This window comes from Tenrec ecaudatus, chromosome 6 (assembly GCF_050624435.1).
Source record: "Tenrec ecaudatus isolate mTenEca1 chromosome 6, mTenEca1.hap1, whole genome shotgun sequence".
Classification (NCBI taxonomy): domain Eukaryota; kingdom Metazoa; phylum Chordata; class Mammalia; order Afrosoricida; family Tenrecidae; genus Tenrec; species Tenrec ecaudatus.
This window is the reverse complement of record NC_134535.1, coordinates 79,321,184-79,337,870: the sequence shown is the minus strand read 5'-3', so window position 1 is coordinate 79,337,870 and position 16,687 is coordinate 79,321,184. Positions and strand designations below refer to the sequence as shown.

Below are 16,687 nucleotides of genomic sequence, written 5' to 3'. Positions count from 1 at the left end.
AGCTAGGGAAGCAGGCGCCGCCAGCATCAGGAGGGCAGACATTGCCCGGTCTGGTCTGCCTTCTCCCTGGGAACGTGGCAGTTAGAGCTCAGCAGCCTGTGCCTGGCACCCCTCTTTGCAGGTTAGAGAAGAAAACGCCTTGTGGAGCACCCTGCAGCCCTGCACTGAGTTGAAGTTGGCATCTCCGAGGTTGGAGTAGCAGTGCCCGCCAGCCTTACCAGTCTCATCTGGCCTTACCAGATCATCCAGCATGCTGAGAGTGGAGTTTTCCTCCATCCCCAAACTGGGAAGTCTCTGAGCCTGGCCTGATTTGAACTTCCCCTACCTTCTGTGTTTCTTACTGGGGGTGGAATTCACCAGGGGTCCCGGCCTATCATTTTCTTTCAGGCTTTGAGCAAACCCACCACCCTAGCACTGACTGCATAGAAGATGGAAGCAGGGTCGGATTCACTCCCTCCCTAGGCCAGTTTCTGCTGGATTCTGGGCCTCTTTCTTCTGTGGAGAGCTCTTCTCTCTCCCCCAGGAGACCCTGAGAGGCCCCTCCTCCCCCTCCTCCCCCTTTCCTTCCCTTTGGCTGGGAAAATGTCTGTAGCCTGAATGGTGCCAGACACCTGCCTGCCAGATGTGACGGCTCCCCCTTCTGCCCCACTCCCAGAGTCTCTCCTTTCCTTATCCCACTGAGCTGAGCCAGAGGGAGCCCCCCATCCAGGGTGATTTAGTGCTGAAGCCTCTTGCCTCAAGTGCCTCCCCCCAACTCCAACTCGCCCCTCCACCCCCCCATTGCCTGGGCCTCCTCACCACTCCTCCTGCTGCCACCTTCCTGGTACTGCCTTGTCTCCCCCCAGCCCCCATCCTGGTGGTGGCTGCTGGACTGTGTAAACCCCAGCCCCAGGGATGAATGGGTAGGGCAGGGTGATGGCCAGGGTCTCACGCAGGCAGGGCAGAGTGCATCAGCAGTGTGGGGACAGTGGCAGCCAGAGCTGATGTCATTCTAACTGGGGGAAGGAGGACAGGAGGGGGTGTGTGCGTGGGGGGGAAGGAACCAGCGCGCTTAAGACCGCAGAGTAGACCTTCCTAGGGGAAGTTTGAGGGGGGCAACAAGGGAGGGGGCAGAATCAGCATTTCCCTGGTCAGGCCGCCTGATCTTGGCTTTGGGTCTGTGTTTCGAAGCGCTTCTCACCCTGAAACACCCCCCCTCCCCCCGCCACACACACATTTAAAGGAAACCCTAAGGGCTTCCCTTTACCTTTTTTCTCTATAGTGTTCATCCTTCAGTGTCTTCTATGAACCTCTCCTCCCACACTACCCCACCTAGTTAGGCCTTGCTCTCTGGTCACCTGGGGCTGCAAGCCCTCTTGTCCTCCTCCGCCCACTTCCACATCATATCATAACCCAATAGGACCCCAGATCTACCAAAGCAGAGACTCACATCAAGCCTCTGCTCCCCATCCTTCCTTGCAACCTGATGCAGGGCCAGAGCAGAGGGCTGAGGAGTGGGAGTGAACAGGAGGGGTGGCTGGGCCAGTCCATGGGAGTAGCAGAGCCAGGGCAGATGGAGAGTCCAAGGGAGGGGGTGAGGGACAGGAAAATAGAGAAACAAAGGAAGAAAAAAAATTGAGAGACAAAGCAGCTGAGAGCTCCCAGCAAGTGAGAATGACAAACGGGAGTGTGAGAAACTGACACGGAGAAGAGAAGGAGCAGAGAAGAGATGGAGACAGGAAAGTCGCAAAAGAAGGTCGCTGGGGAGCAGCAGGCTGCGAGGGACAGACTGGCTCTGCAGGGTTCTCACTGCTGCTGCTGAGCCACAACCGTGTGTGTGTGTGTGTGTGTGTGTGTGTGTGTGTGTGTGTGTCCCGTGGGCATGCACATAGAGGCATTTGTGGTGGGATTAGGATGACTCCCACAATTGACATCCTCCCATTTCTTTCAGCGGTCTTGCTTAAAGCTCCCCTATCCCAGCTTTCCTGATTGGGGCTCATAGGGGGAGAGGCATTCCCAAGGTGTTTCCACCCACATCTCAGGAATCCTGGCTTTCTGGTTTGGGTCGGAGTGCTGCTTTGCTGGAATGTGCTGCCAAGATCTGTTGTCAGGAGGTCCATCCCCTCACTGCCCACCAGCTGCTCCTGTCCATCTCCTCCCACTCTGCTTGTATCTCCCCCTCCTCCACACTGACCCCTTTCCCCAGCCTCTGACCCCCAGCCTGCCTGGGGCCGGAGTCTGGAAAGGGAGACAAAGACAGGATTTATAGCTGGTATAGAGAAGAAGCCAGAGCCCAGCGCTGAGGGCAATGGCTGACCTCTCGCTGGAAGGGGAGGGCGCGCTGGGCCGGATGCTGGGAGTCTGGAAGCCTGGGTTGCAGTGGTCCTTATTCGCCACCCCCAGTTCCCCAGCTCTATCCCTGCTCTCCTCCTCCTTTCCCCCTGTCCCAGATATAGAAAACAGAAAAACAGGTAGTCCTGAGGTGATTCTAGGACTTGGAGGAGGAGAGAGAGAAGAGATTGATGCCCTAGGGGCATTGTCTTATGAAACCTGAGGATTCATTCAGGAACCACGGACACTCAGACACCAGCTGCCTCCAGGACTGGGAAGGCCGACAGGGTTAGCACGGCAACACATAAGCTGGAGAAGGATTTCTCTCCGCTGCAGAAAGGGCCTCATGCAAGATCAGACTCCCTTACTGCCAGTAGAGAGACACATAGGGAGAAGGATAGGTCTGGAAAGGTGGGAGCCAGTCTCCCTGGAAATCAGTGCAAGATGTGGACCTCCCCAGGGGTGATGTGCTTCAGGTAGTCAAGCTCTGATTGTTTGCAGGAGTTGGAAGGGGTCATTACCGCCTCTGAGCTGGAGAGAGACCTACTTCCCTCTAATGAGAGACTTCCTTCTAATGTATCAGGGACTTTCCCAGAACTGGCTCTGAGGACAGTCCGGAGGAAGCTAAGGGTGGTTATGGATCCTGCAAGATGTGAAACAGCCTCATGTAGAAGCACAAGGAAGAAAGTAAGGCTTACTAACTCTGGGCCCATTAAGAAAGTCTGGCTCACTCCCTGAGTATCCCAACTCTCCCCCTAAAAGGTGTGAAGGTGCAGCAGGGCCCTGCCTTTACAGGAAATAGATTCTTGACCTGAAATTGTCTACTCAGCAGACAGGGTGTGTGCTCAAAAAGAGGGAATGGCATGATCTAGGAGTTTCCAAGAAATCAGCCCATCTATCTTGCAGTGGACAGCTCCTGCGGCTTCTCTGACTGCCCTTGGAGGCCCACCAACCCCTTCGAGTTCCAGTTGCCAGAGGCTTCCATAAACCCCATCCCCAAGGCTCCCACATCCCTTCCATCCTCTGGCCTCCCCACATCCTGCTTCTCTCCTCACCCCACCCTCTCCCTATTATTCTGGGAGAAAACTTCCAGAATTCCCTCCAAAAGAGACAGTGCTACAGGAAGGGCCACTGGGAGCCTCTGGTCTACTGTGCTCTCCTCACAATCTTAGCAGCCCATTCCAGCCTGAACTCTGCGGGATTCACGGGTCCACACGCGGTGCTCTCCTCCCAAACGCCTCTGCACGCCACACCATTTCCTCAGTTCCTGCTGGGAAACTGAACATTGGAAATCTTCAAGGGAAGGAAGGGATCCTGGATAAGGAGGAGCGATTGAGAGAGGACAAAAGAATTGGGAGGGAGGGGTGCTGGATGAGGAAGAAACCGGAAAAAGAGGAGAACATCTCCTTTTCCTTCCTCCCTCCCCCCAATTGAGGAGGCAGATTTACAGCTTTGGTTTGGGGAGGGGGGTGAGCATAAGGAAGACAGATCTGTAGCTCTGCCCTCTGAGTGTCTGGGTACTTAGCTTTAACTCCCCCATTAGCATCAATCCCCATCTTGCTGCCCATCCATCTTCTGACATCAGCTCCTTCCCCTCTCTAGCCCAGGCTTTCTGACCCTAAGTGGCTCTTAAAGGGCCATGTAGACCTTCCTCCCTCCTTCCCTCCTCCTCCTCTGGGCAGAACAGTCTGATGTGTGTGTATGTATGTGTTCACGCATGTGTTCACATGCCCAAGGGCATATGCATGTGCACTGTGACCATCCTGCTGAGGCCAGAGAAGATGGAAGGCATCCTGGGGGGTGTGTGGGGGGGGAGGGTTGGGGACTCTGCCCAGCCTTATCTCTGTTCTCCTTAGACTTCCCTTGTATTAGGAACCCTCAACTTTTTTTCATTACCTACCCAAGCCCAGAGCAAGCCCTCTGTCTGGGCTGAGAGTCACAGACACATGGCTTTTGGAGCTGAAGGCTAAGAGGCATGCTGGATCTAGGGGACAGACCCCCTCTGCCTGGAGGCTCAGGGCAAGGGCTGGGAAGAACTACAGACTGTTTTTAATTCTCAGCCAGCAGTGGGCGTGGACAGGTTGGGGGCCAGCTCCTAGGAGATGCCCTAAGTCCCACATTCCTAACCTCCTCTCCCAGGGACCTAAACTGTGGTCTGTGTAATGGATTTCAAATCTTCCTATCCCTGGGGTGGGGGTGGGGGTGGTGGTGGTGGTGGTGGTGGGGTGTGTGTGTGTGTGTGTGTGTGTCCAGAGAAACTGCCTCTGAACTTCCTAGCTCTTCTCCCCTACTCCTCAGCAACTGAACTTAGGGGAAAACAGAGGGGAAATGGATTTCTCCCCCATTTCCCTCCATCTTCAGAAACAACGCTGTAACTGTACTCTGGGGGCTAGAAGAATTCCAGGATGGTTGGAAGAAAGTTCCTTCTCCATCTACCTTCAATCCTTTCTGCTGCAAAGGCTCTATAGTCCTCTGAAAATATCTCCAGGACAGTCGAACCCCCTTTGTGATACCTGAAACCCACTCCCCACCTCCCTCAAGTGGCTCCCTTCTCTGCCTCAGGTGAGAAGTGAGAGAGAATCGGTGGGTGGGGAGCTTGGGAAAGTGGTCCCACTAAAAATAGAACCCCAGCTTCACCCCCCCCCCAATGGCTCCTTATTTATCACCTTCCAAACCTCATTCTCAAAGAAGCATAAATATCCCTAATTCCTGAAGGCCAACCCTGAACTCATAAATTCAACTGGAGAGGTAGGCAAGGGGGTGGGGTGAGGTGTATTGAATGGAGAACCGACTGCAGCCTGCAGCCTTGACACAGTGGAACATCTCCTGGAGGAGGCCCCTCGCCCCTCCCCCCAGCAGACCCCAGGGGGTCTGTACTCGGAGGAGGAAGAGTTTCATTGTTTCTTCTAGGGAATTAGTCTTGTCCCACCTCACCCCCCAAAAAACAAATAAGAACTAATCTGAGTTCCGATCTCCCTCCTTTAAGTCTGTATCCTCCTCGGTTTTCTTTGCTAAAACCGGCCAGTTCTTTCCTTCTCGCTCTTTCCATCTTTCTCTGGAACCTTCTCTATGCCTTTGCTCTTTTAAGTCCCTTTTCAAAGCCGCTGTCAGGAGAGGAAATTTCCATCTCTTACTCTGTCCTGATAGTGAGGGTGTTGTTTTTTTGGGGGGGCTGGGGAGGTGGGCAGGGGGAAGTTCCTCTCAGTCCCTCCACCTCCCGCTGCTTCCCCCCTTCGTCCCCTCAAAGGCCCTTTCTCTTCGGTTCCCTCGGCCGGCCTTCTTCCCCTCGCGTGGCTCCCCTTCTTTCCTCCCCACGCCCACTTCCCAGGGCTTCCTTCCCTTCCCCTTTCACGAGGTGGCCCCTCAACTTTCTCTAGCTCACGATCCTGTCCCCACTTCGGCCGCCCCTCCGCCTCTCGGACGGGTCCCTTTCCCGTTTTCCCCTCAGACCCCGTCCTCCACCTCAGTGCTCACCCCGCCCCGGCCCCACCGCGGCCCCGCTCCTGGTGGGTGGAGGGGAAGGGGACTTGAGAGACCCCGGCAGAGGGGTAGCGGTTCGAGCGAGGAGGGGAGAAGAGGGAGCAGGAGGGGAGCGGGGAGAGGGGCGAGGCGGCGAGGGGAGGGGCGTCTTCCCCCCCCCAGCTGCGCCCCCTCCTCTCGGCAGCCTCCGCGCCATAAATCAGAGCCGGGGCGGCTTGGCCAATGGCAGAGTGACTCGTAAATCGGCCTGTCAAGCTCAGCCAATGGGAAGCAGCGTTAAATCAAATGCTGTCAGCGCTCGGCCAATGAAAGGCCCTGGGCTGACCATAAATCTGCCCGTAAGAGACAGCGGGAGAGAGAGAGGGTGCGGGCGAGCGAGGGCCGAGCGGGCGGGGGTGCTGGAGCGGGGGCGAGGGAGGAGGGAGGAGGGGGGAGGCCGGCGGGGGGAGGGGGAGGGGGAGGGGGAGGCCGCGCTTAGAAGAGGGGGCAAAATGAGGCGGCGACTGAGCCACTAGCGGGGCCGGCCGCCTGCGGGAGAGACGGACAGATGGAGAGAGACAAAGAGAAGCTGTGAGAGATAGCGGCAGAAAGCGCTAGCGCTCGGGAGGGGGATGGACGCACACGCACTGACACTCCCGAGCAAGCCGAGGCCGCGAACGCACACACTCCCCGAGACACGCGTGAGCCCCGCACCCAAGGGACCTTCACTGCGGACACACTCGCACCGCGCACATGCTCGCAAGAGAGAGCCTGAGTGATAATCCCACATCCGATGGACGGTTGGCAGGGCGTGGAGGGCGGCAAAGGAAAGGGTTACTTCGTTGCTCCTACCCTGCCCTCTGTGGTCCCAGAAGGAGCCCTGGTGGCCTAGGGGTTACCCGTTGGGCGGCTAACTGTGAGGTCAGCAGTTCGAAACAACTGGCTGCTCCTCTGGAGACAGACGTGGCTTTCTACTCCTATAATGATGTCTTAGAGTCTTGCAAACCCACGGGTGGACATTTCTACCCTGCTGCTCTGTAGAGTCACCATGAATCAGATTTGACTCCAGGGCAGGGAGTTGTACTTAGTGAGCTCAGACTCTCTGGTCCCCTGAGTCAGTTTTCTTTTTTCCAGCGATTGAAAATTGAGAAGTCCTTCCTGAGGTCTAACCTCAATCCCTATTGCTGCTCATTTCACCTTGCCAAAGCTTTTGACTTACCTTCAAGCAATAATGAAAAGTTACCCTGTTTACAACCCTTCAGAGAATGGTCCAGCTTTTAGGGATCAGGACTTCTTTTTTTTAGGACGTTTAGGGACTAGCTGGTCACTTGATTGCAGTTTTAAAAAAGCAGTTGTCTTGTGTTGAGACGAGTAGGGGCATTCAAATCTGGATGGCATTCACTAGCTGTTTGACCTTGGGCAAGTTACTTTTGCTTCAATTTTCTTATTTGAGAGAAAGAGATCATATACTTAAGGGTGTTTTTGTGAGGATTACCCCCAACAACCTGTTTACAGAACAGCACTGAGTGAGAAAGAACACCAGCCACTCCCTCTTGTTACCAGTGATAAAACCTCATGTCCAAAGTGGCCCCAATGACTTGCACACATTCACAGAACTAATCTCAGGGAGTCCTCACGGGGAACCCTTGGTCTCTCCACTCCCAAGCTGACGTTCATCATTGGTCCTGCGGTTCACCCCGCCTGTCTGGTGCCCTCCCTCAGTAGCACGCACAAACTTGACTTCTGGTTAGGCTACTGTGGAAGCAGGACACCAGGAGCAAGTGTTCTAGAGAGGAGACAGAGGGAGGCAGGATTCCTGGACCCTGGGAGTGTGTTGACTGTGAGGGTCTTGATTTGGTCATCACACTACCATGCTTTCTCCCCTGTCTGAATTTCTCTGGACTCCACTTTGTTCTCTAAAGCCATGGATTTGGGATGGGGAAGGGACAGCGTGGAGGCAGAGTAGTCTTGTCATCATGACTCTCACACTCCTCTAGTGCCAGTGTGGGCCCCCTTCCCCTTTCCTCACCTGCTGCATCCTAGGCCCCCACATTTAGAAGACAATAAATATTTCAAATAATAAGCACCTCGGTCTTGGCCTTTCTTCCTAAATTTTGGAGAAAAAGGGAGAGGGCGGATTCCCCCAGGTCAGGGAGAATCCTTTGCCTCTCAGGGCACTAGGCCTCCTAATCCTGTTGGCAGCTTTAGGCCTCAGGAAGCCAGAGAGAAAACGCAGAGAACTAGCGCCCCCTGGTGACCACCGGCGCTTTAAGGGCTCGACTGCTCAGAGAAGTACAAGGGGTGGTGGGGGGCTGATAGGCTTGCTGGAGGAAGGGGCTCTGACTGGTATGATCTCTCTCCAGCTTTGCCCCTGAGGCCTCTTAACTAGAGTCTCTGCTCTTTTGCTTCTACAAGCCTTGCTCCTTAGAGGCAAAGATGGTGAGATTTTGTCTCAGTTACTTTGGACGTGCTGTCGGGAGAGATTGAGCCCTCTAGAGGGACATCATGCTTGGTAAAGCAGAGAGGTATCGCCAAAGAGGAAGGCCCTCCGCAAAATGTTGTGGCACAGTGGCCGCAATCATGGGCTCAAACCTAAGGCTGATCGTGAGGATGGCACAGGACTGAGTTGCGTCGCGTTCTGTAGTCTGTAGGGTCACTATGAGCCAGAACCATCACCGGCATGATGCCACCTGACAACAGTCCCCTCCAACCAACTCATGGGTTTTGTTCATGGGAAACCTTCAGCAGAGGACTGTGTCCCAGGCCGGCTGCTTCCTGTCCCTGCTCTGACACACATCCTCACACCCCCTGTGTTAGTCTGGGTAGACTAGAGAAACAAATTCATAAACACGCATATGTGTATAAGAAAGAGGTTTATATACAAGAGCAGTTGAATATTAAGGAAACAGCCCAGCCCAGACCAGATCAAGTCCATAATTCCAATATTAGCCTATATGTCTGACACCATATTATAAAGTCTTCTTCACACTCACAGCATACATGCAATGATGCCGAATGCAGGAAGATCACAGGCCAGTGGGTGGAAGTCTTGAGATCCAGTGCCATTGTAAGCACCTGAGCACTGGCAGGGGTCTCCACGTGGCTTCTCCAGGTCCAGGGTTCTAGCTGCATCAGAGTTGGTCCATGTGATTTCTCTTTAAGGATGGCCCACAGGAAGTCAGCCTTGTCAGTAGAGAGTCTCCAAGGGAGTGAGCAGAGAGAGTGTGTCTTCTGCCCCAAGGAGAAAGTACCAGAGTTTCCAGAATTCTCAGGAGGCCAGGCCTCATTGGTTATATCTTGATTTACAGGTCAGACTCCTCTCCTTTACTCACTCCTAATCCTCTCAAATTGACACCAGATTATGTAACTACCACCTCCCTCTCATCCCATCCCTGCCTTCCACACACATACACTCAATTGTTAGATTCCAGTCTCTAAACCAAACCTGGACTATTTATTTTCCAGGAACTACACTTATACATTAAAACTAGAGAGTTCATTTATTAATAACACTGTACATTGGACAGCCTCAGACTGAAACATTCATGGAATGGCTTGGCCTTTTTTAAAAAAATCATTTTATTGGGGGCTCATACAGCTCTTATCACATACATACTATCACATACATAAATACATCCATTGTGTCAAGCACATTTGTACATATGTTACCCTCATCATTTCAAAACATTTTTTTCCTACTTGAGCCCTTGGTATCAGCTCATTTCCCCCCCTTCCCCACCCTCCTTCCCTCCCTTCCTCCCTCCCTCCCTCCCTCACGAACTCTTGATAATTTATAAATTATTTTTTTTATGTCTCACACTGACCACTGTCTCTCTTTACCCACTTTTATGTTACCTTTCCCCCTGGGAGGGAGTTATAGGTAGATCATTGTGATCAGTTCCCCCTTTTCCCCCCTCTTTCCCCTTCCCCTCCTGGCATCGCTACTCTCATTGTTGGTCCTGAGGGGTTTATCTGTCCTGGATTCCCTGTGTTTCCAGCTCTTATCTGTACCCGTGTATATGCTCTGGTCTAGCCAGTTTTGTAAGGTAGAATTGGGGTCATGATAGTGTGTGTTGGGGCGAGGGGGGAACGAAGCATTAAAGAACTAGCGGAAAGTTGTATGTTTCATCAGTGCTACACTGCACCCTGACTGACTCATCTCTTTGGCTTGGATTCTCTGTGAAGTCCTCCAAGTCTTTATTTTCACCTACTTTTGTGTCAACTGGCTACTTTGGTCCGGGGAGGAGGGACGGTCATGGAATCTGGTGACTGAGGGCACTGTCCTAACGGAGCCTGCGGAAACTCTGGTGCCCTCGTCGAAGGATGGAGCTGTATGCTTGGCGGAACTGGCGGTTCATGGCTGCGTAGAGCACAGGGTTGATGCAACCATTGAGCCAAGTGAAGTTAGCAGCCAGCATGTGGAGCACCCGGGGAGCCTGGACCTTTGCATCGAGGATGTTGACCAGCAAGAAGGGCACATAGCTCAGGGTGAAGAAGAGGAACACCGCAAAGCACATCCGAGTCACCTTCCCAAACTCGGATGGGGAGTCCTGGGCTTTCCGGGATCTTGGGGTCGGCCTGGCCTGGGCAGGCGCTTTCGGTGGATTTCTCTCTGCCATCGGCTTAGCCACTTTGTGGTTGCCCTGCTCCCCCACTTCAGATGAGTTCCCCTCCAGGGTCTGCGTGGTGGCAGCACTGACTGGCTCCGATGAAATACCCTCGCTGGGCGCTCCCGAGGCCAACCCGCTGTCCAGCTCCTGAAAACGACCAGGGATGGCATCCTCTGTCCCGGCCACGTGGTTGGAGCGGACGCTTGCCTGGCGAAGTTTGTATTGGTCCAGAGCCTGGGCTGCTCGCTTCACTTGGCGGTGGATGAGGCAATAGAAAATGCCAACGCTACTTAGCCCAACCACAAAGTAGAGGCCCAGGAGGATGGTGGTGTAGGGTCGGCCTCGGATGCGGTCGAAGCTACAGGTGCAGACGACGGGGACCAAGACATAGACATTCCAGAGGGGGGCGAAACTAGCCACGCCGACTAGCCAGGTGCCCACCAGCGCCAGCACTACCCCCTTGGCACTGAACACTTGGGGAAAGAGCTTGGGGTGGGCGATGAGGAGGTAACGTCCCAGCGCGATGAGGCAGAGGGTGAGGATGGAGACCGAGTTGGAGGTAAAGAGGAGGAGTCCAAAGACCCTGCAGAAGGTGGCCCCCGTGCGCCAGTGCAGGTGGAGGTAGGTGTCCACGGAGAAGGGCTGCAGCAGGGTGCAGTAGAGCAGATCCGCGAGTGTGAGGTTGGCGATGAGCAAGTTGAAGCGGGTATGGAGCTTGGGCAGGATGACCAAGGCCAGCAGCGTGAGCGCGTTGCCCAAGGTGCCCGTCACAGCCACCAGAATGCCCCAGCTGACCGCAATGTAACGGTAGACCAGCACAGACTCATGGTAGCAGGAAAAGTTGGCATCAGAGCCGTTCCACATGACGGAGGCTGAAGAGCTGTGGAGGGAAGAGGAAGAGTCAGAACTTGGCCTGGACTTTCACCGGAATCTGCTCTTTGGCTTCTGCAAGCTGGGAAGACAGAAGCCCGTCTTGGGGAATCATCAAAGCAAAGCAGCAGCGACTCTTGCATGATCCTGGGTCCCTGGACACCTTTAAGTCATCAGCCCCCATACCCATTCCCTTTATCCTAAACTCCCCACTCCTCCCCTCAGTTCTCGTACTCTTTCCCCATTACCAACCATTTCCCCAAATTCTCATCAAAAGGAATGACTCAGTCTCTGTGCTCTCTGCCCCCACAAACCCTAGGCCCTTTCAATATCCTCCCAGGTGCTCTCATTAATCTTCCTGCCCCCCCACCCCACCCCAATTCCTTCCCCACTGGCCGAGACCAGCCAGGAGTCTGCTTTCTCTATTCTGAACGCCAGAGAGGGCCCTCTGCTCCTCTCTCTCTCTCCCCCCCCCCACACACAGAGACACACACACACACACACACACACAGTCTGCTTTCTCTATTCTGAACGCCAGAGAGGGCCCTCTGCTCCTCTCTCTCTCTCCCTACACACACACACACACACACACACACACGCACACACACACACAGACACACACACAGACACACACACACACACACACACAGTCTTCTTACTCTATTCTGAACACCAGAGAGGGCCCTCTGCTCCTCTCTCTCTCTCCCTACACACACACACACACACACACACACACACACACACACACACACACACACAGTCTTCTTACTCTATTCTGAACACCAGAGAGGGCCCTCTGCTCCTCTCTCTCTCTCCCTACACACACACACACACACACACACACACACACACACACACACACACACACACACAGTCTGCTTTCTCTATTCTGAATGCCAGAGAGGGCCCTCTGCTCCCCTCTCTCTCTCTCTACACACACACCCCCCCCCACCCCCACCCCCACCCCTGATTTTTCTGTCAATGACCACCTGGCAGGTGAAGAGATAGTACTACAAGCACACCTACCACAAAAAGAGCCACTTGCGTCTGTCAGTCTTCGATTCTTTTTCCGGTGGCAGAGGTAGTCCAACGGACACAAGCAGCACTCTTCCTGGGAGGCGCAGTCAGCCTTCAACAGGCGCTACTGTTCTCTGAAGTCTCCTCTTATGCTGGACTGGGAGCCTGAAAAACTCCCCAGTTGCCCAAGCTCAGCCACTTCCTTCCGTCCTTCCAGTCCGACTCATTTTTCTGTGCCCGGTGAACTGTGCACTTCTGTTTGGAAATTCTTACGCTCTTTATCTATTACGGACTGAACAGTGCCTCCCTGTCCCCTTCAAATAAACTCACTGCCATTGAGTCAGTGCCGACCCTCACTGACCTTATAGGACAAAGGTAGAACTGTCCCTGTGAGTTTCCGACACTGTAACTCTTAACAGGAGTAGAAAGCCCATCTTCCTTCCAAAGAGTGGCTGGTGGTTTTGAACTGCTGACCTTGGGGACCACGGTCCAGTGAGAGTAACCATCTAACCTTTATGCTTGTGGTCACCATGCCATTTGGGAAGGAGTTTTCTTGGTTAGGTTAAGGTGTGTTGGAGTCCATCTCTTTTGAAATGTAAAAGAGTTTTAAACCAGCAAGTTAAGGAGCAGGGAGCGGAGATGGAGGAAGAGCAGAGCAATGCCAAGTCACCAGAAAATCCCGCAGGAGCAGGAGCTCCAAGAGACAGACTCCTCCAGCACTAACACAGAGAGCAGGCCTTCCCTTCAAGACAGGTACTGAGTCCAGACTTCTAGCCAACTCAACTGTGAGAAAGTCTCCTTTGGGAAAGCCACTTATGGGTAACGTTTTGATTACAGCAGCCCTGCCTACCGGAGGCATTACATTAACCCCAAGCCTCTGCACTCACTCACTCAGTGCCACCCATCGCTCGGACTCTACAGGACAGGGGAGAACTGCTCCAGTGGCTTTCAGGGATGCTTGCTCTTTCCCGGAGGAGGAAACCTCATCTTTCTCCCGCTGGAGGTTTTGGCTCGGCCTGCTAACCACGAGGTCAGCAGTTTGGAGCCACCAGCTGCTCCAAGGGAGAAAGATGAAGCTTTCTACTCCCATGAACATTTCCAGGCTAGGAAACCCACAGGGCAGTTCCTGCATCAGGGTCTCCAGGGCTGTGAGAGGGTCTTCCTTGTGGCTAACAGCTCCGCGCACAATGCCCTATGGCACCAGGGTTAGGGCAAGGCAAATTTTTTTTTCCTTCTCCCCCAACACTTCTTACTTCCTCCTTTATCCTTCCTATGATGAAGATCCATATCCTTCCTGTTTATAAGACAGGACACCTATCTGATCATTGACAAGGATTGTCATTGAGATGCAACACCTGGACATCTGGGTCACTCTCTAGGGACAAAGGGACAAGACCAAGTTCTAGGAGCAGCTCTATGATTAAACCTTGGCACTTATTTTGGCTGTCCTCTCTCTGGAGCACAGGGATGATTGAAGTCCCATGGGTCACTCTAGTCCACCTGAGAAAGGGGCGTGTGATGAGGACAGGTGAGAAATGAGCATCCAGCATTCAGACTTCTCTTCCCACGGGGTTCAGGCTCCGGTTCAATCACTTATTCACTCAGCAAATGTGCTCTGAGCGCCAGGCCCTGAGCTTGACCCTGACCATACGGAAACAGACACACCCGGGCTTCCCCATAGGCTTGCACACTGTCTAGCCCGGGAGACAGTGAGAGAAATACAGAGATGCATAACGGATTCTCTAAAGCAGAGACTGTTGACAAACTGGGCTCTGGGTCAAATCTGGTCTGCCATCTGTTTTTATACGGCCCATGAGCTAAGCCTGTTTTTGTTTTCCAGTTTGGTATGAAATGACTCTCTGGGTACCCAAAAGAGGAGCCTTGTTGGCGTTGCCCGGTCAGCGTTGGACTGCAAACCCCAAGGTCTGTGGTTCAAACCAGCCAGCTGCCCCGCAGAAGAAAGACAGCCTGTCTTCTCCGCTCCCATAAAGATGTACAAAGTTCCCCAAACCCTACGTAGGGTCGCTCTGAGGTGGAATCAAGTTGATGCCAGTGGATTTGGTTTTCTTGGACACAGGTCTCTAAGGTGGCACCGTGAGTTTACCCGCTGGACCATCTGCTCCTATAAAGCTAGAGAGCAGTCCTGCTCTTCCTTATAGGGTCCCGATGAGTCAGAATTGACAGGATGAGAGTGGGTTTGGTTTTGCTCTTTGGTTACATCACTTTTTCCTCTTGTCTAGCATAGCCTAAAATATTTACTCTCTGATAAGACAAGGCTTTCCTCTGCTGTAAAAGGGCTATCAGCCTTAGAAAGTCACAGGGGCAGTCCCACCCTGTCCTGTAGGGTTGCCAGGAGTTAGTTGGCAGTGCTTTTGGGTTTTCTTTAAGAAAATATTTGCTGACCTTTCTCTGGAGCAGTGTTTTCCCAAGTGGGTGATTCTGCCCTCAGGGGACCCTGGAATCACCCAAAGAAGTTGCAAAAGCAGACACCTATACTGTATCCCAGATGGCGGGCTCGAGCACAACTGTTGTTAACTGCTGGAGGTGGGGGTGCGGGGCATGCTGAGTCTTTTTTGCCGGAGAAGGGGCAGTAGGTCAAATAAGTTTGGGTATTATAGAGAAAAGGAGGGGTGCGCTGCTCAGCAGGTCAGGAAAGGTTTCTTGGAGAGGTGGTTGCTCTGGAGAGTCAGGTTTTGAATGAACAGTTGTGCTGCTTTGAGCTAAGAAGGGCATTTTAGACGGGAACCAGCATGCAGAGTCTCTGTGCCGTGGAATCGGATCAGACTTAGGGCATCTTGAGGGACTACACTCGATTGAGGTGGCACAAAGCGTCTAAGACAGGGAATAAGAAAGAAGATCCTGGAAGGTGCGCAGGGATGGAACAACATGGGCTTGTGTGTCCCAGGAAGGAGCTGGGGGTTTATGCTGGAAGCCATGGGGGGAATTTGTACGCAGTTGAGTAGGGAGGAAGAAGGACAGGTGGTGCAGTGTTTACATGTTGGGCTGCTAACTGCAAGGTTGGCAGTACGAAACCATCAGCTGCTTCTCTGAAGCTGGATGGAACTTCCTACTCCTGTAAACAGCCACAGTCCTGGAAAGTCACAGGTGCAGTTCTACCTTGTCCTAGGGAGTCGGCATTGACACCATGGCAGTGATTTTTTTTTTTTTTTTGAGTAGGAAGTGCCCGGCATGTAGGTGAGGCGTGAGAGAGATCAGTAAGGAGGTACCTGTCCACACAGGAGAAAGGAGAGCCGAGTTAGGTCCAGGACTGGCTCCACGGGCATGCCCCCCTGCACAGGGTGGTGCCCTCAGAAGCACCTGGTGCTTGGCTTCCTATTCTTCTGTCATTCTCTTGAATTTCTCATGCTTTGAGGGAGGGGAAAGAAGGAGCTGATACTAAGGGCTCAAGTAGAAAATGTTTTGGAAATGATGATGGCAACATATGTACACATATGCTTGATACAATTGATGTATGGAATATTATAAGAGCTCGAAGAGCCCCCAATAAAATGATGTTTAAGAAATGTTCAGGCTTTGGGTACAAGGGGCCCTGCATTCTCATTTTGCACCAGATCCTGCAAATTATGTAACCACTTGTGGACAGAGCAGAGGTTGCGGGACCAGAATCGGATGATGATGATCTATAGGTTGTTAAGACGTCAATTGACACGTCAAGTGACTCAGTGAAGGGTTAGGAAGAGGGAGGAGCTTGGATGAGCCCAGTTGTCCAGGTGCGTGGGCTCGTCGTTGGGGTGGTAAATGTGGGAAGAGGAACGACAGAATGGAGCAGTGCCTTCAGTTTTCAGCCAGCAGGTCTGAGGTACCTTTGCAAATTGGCTAGTATCTCAGTCTCATTAACTCCAGTGTCTCCCAGACCCTCTCTCCCCAAACGTCACCCTTGCTTCTCAATCTTCTGCACCTGCAGCCCGGGACTTGTTTTGAGCGGCAATGAGCTGGAATAAACCCTCCAACACACCAGGCTCCTTTTATGGGTTCCATTTTTGAACCCATAGTGAGCCCCACCCCCAACCTCACAGTTGGCAAACCCCGGTGAGGAGGCCCCTTTCCTCTCCCCTTCCTCTTTAGCAGCCTTCATTCCACTTCCCTCCCCCTTCTCTTCTGCAAGACTGGGAAATGGACAGAGGGGAAGTGAGCACAGATGATGCAAACTGGGGGTACCCCACAATATGGGGGCTTCCGCTTGGGGCTCTTCTGGCTGGCTTGCTGGTCAGCCAGTGGGTTGGGGGGAGAGGGCTACAGGATGACCGGTGGCTCGTGGTGGTGTGCGATGGAACTGAATTCCGAGAAGCCAATGGAGACCCTCTGTACACCCTGGGCATTGAGGGGACCAGACAAGCAGTTGGAATCTGTCTGAAAAGATACCGTACTGGTTCCTCCAGCACGCATGTGCGCGGAGGTTT

The 16,687-nt window shown here is 53.3% G+C and overlaps 1 protein-coding gene across 1 annotated transcript; it reads right to left on the bottom strand.

Annotated features, from left to right (window-relative positions):
• Positions 1 to 10,009: 10,009 nt before the first annotated feature.
• Positions 10,010 to 11,243, bottom strand: GPR84 (G protein-coupled receptor 84). Its single transcript, XM_075552920.1, has one exon. The coding sequence runs from the start codon at positions 11,241 to 11,243 to the stop codon at positions 10,053 to 10,055; it is 1,191 nt and encodes a 396-aa protein (XP_075409035.1). The 3' UTR covers positions 10,010 to 10,052.
• Positions 11,244 to 16,687: the final 5,444 nt, after the last annotated feature.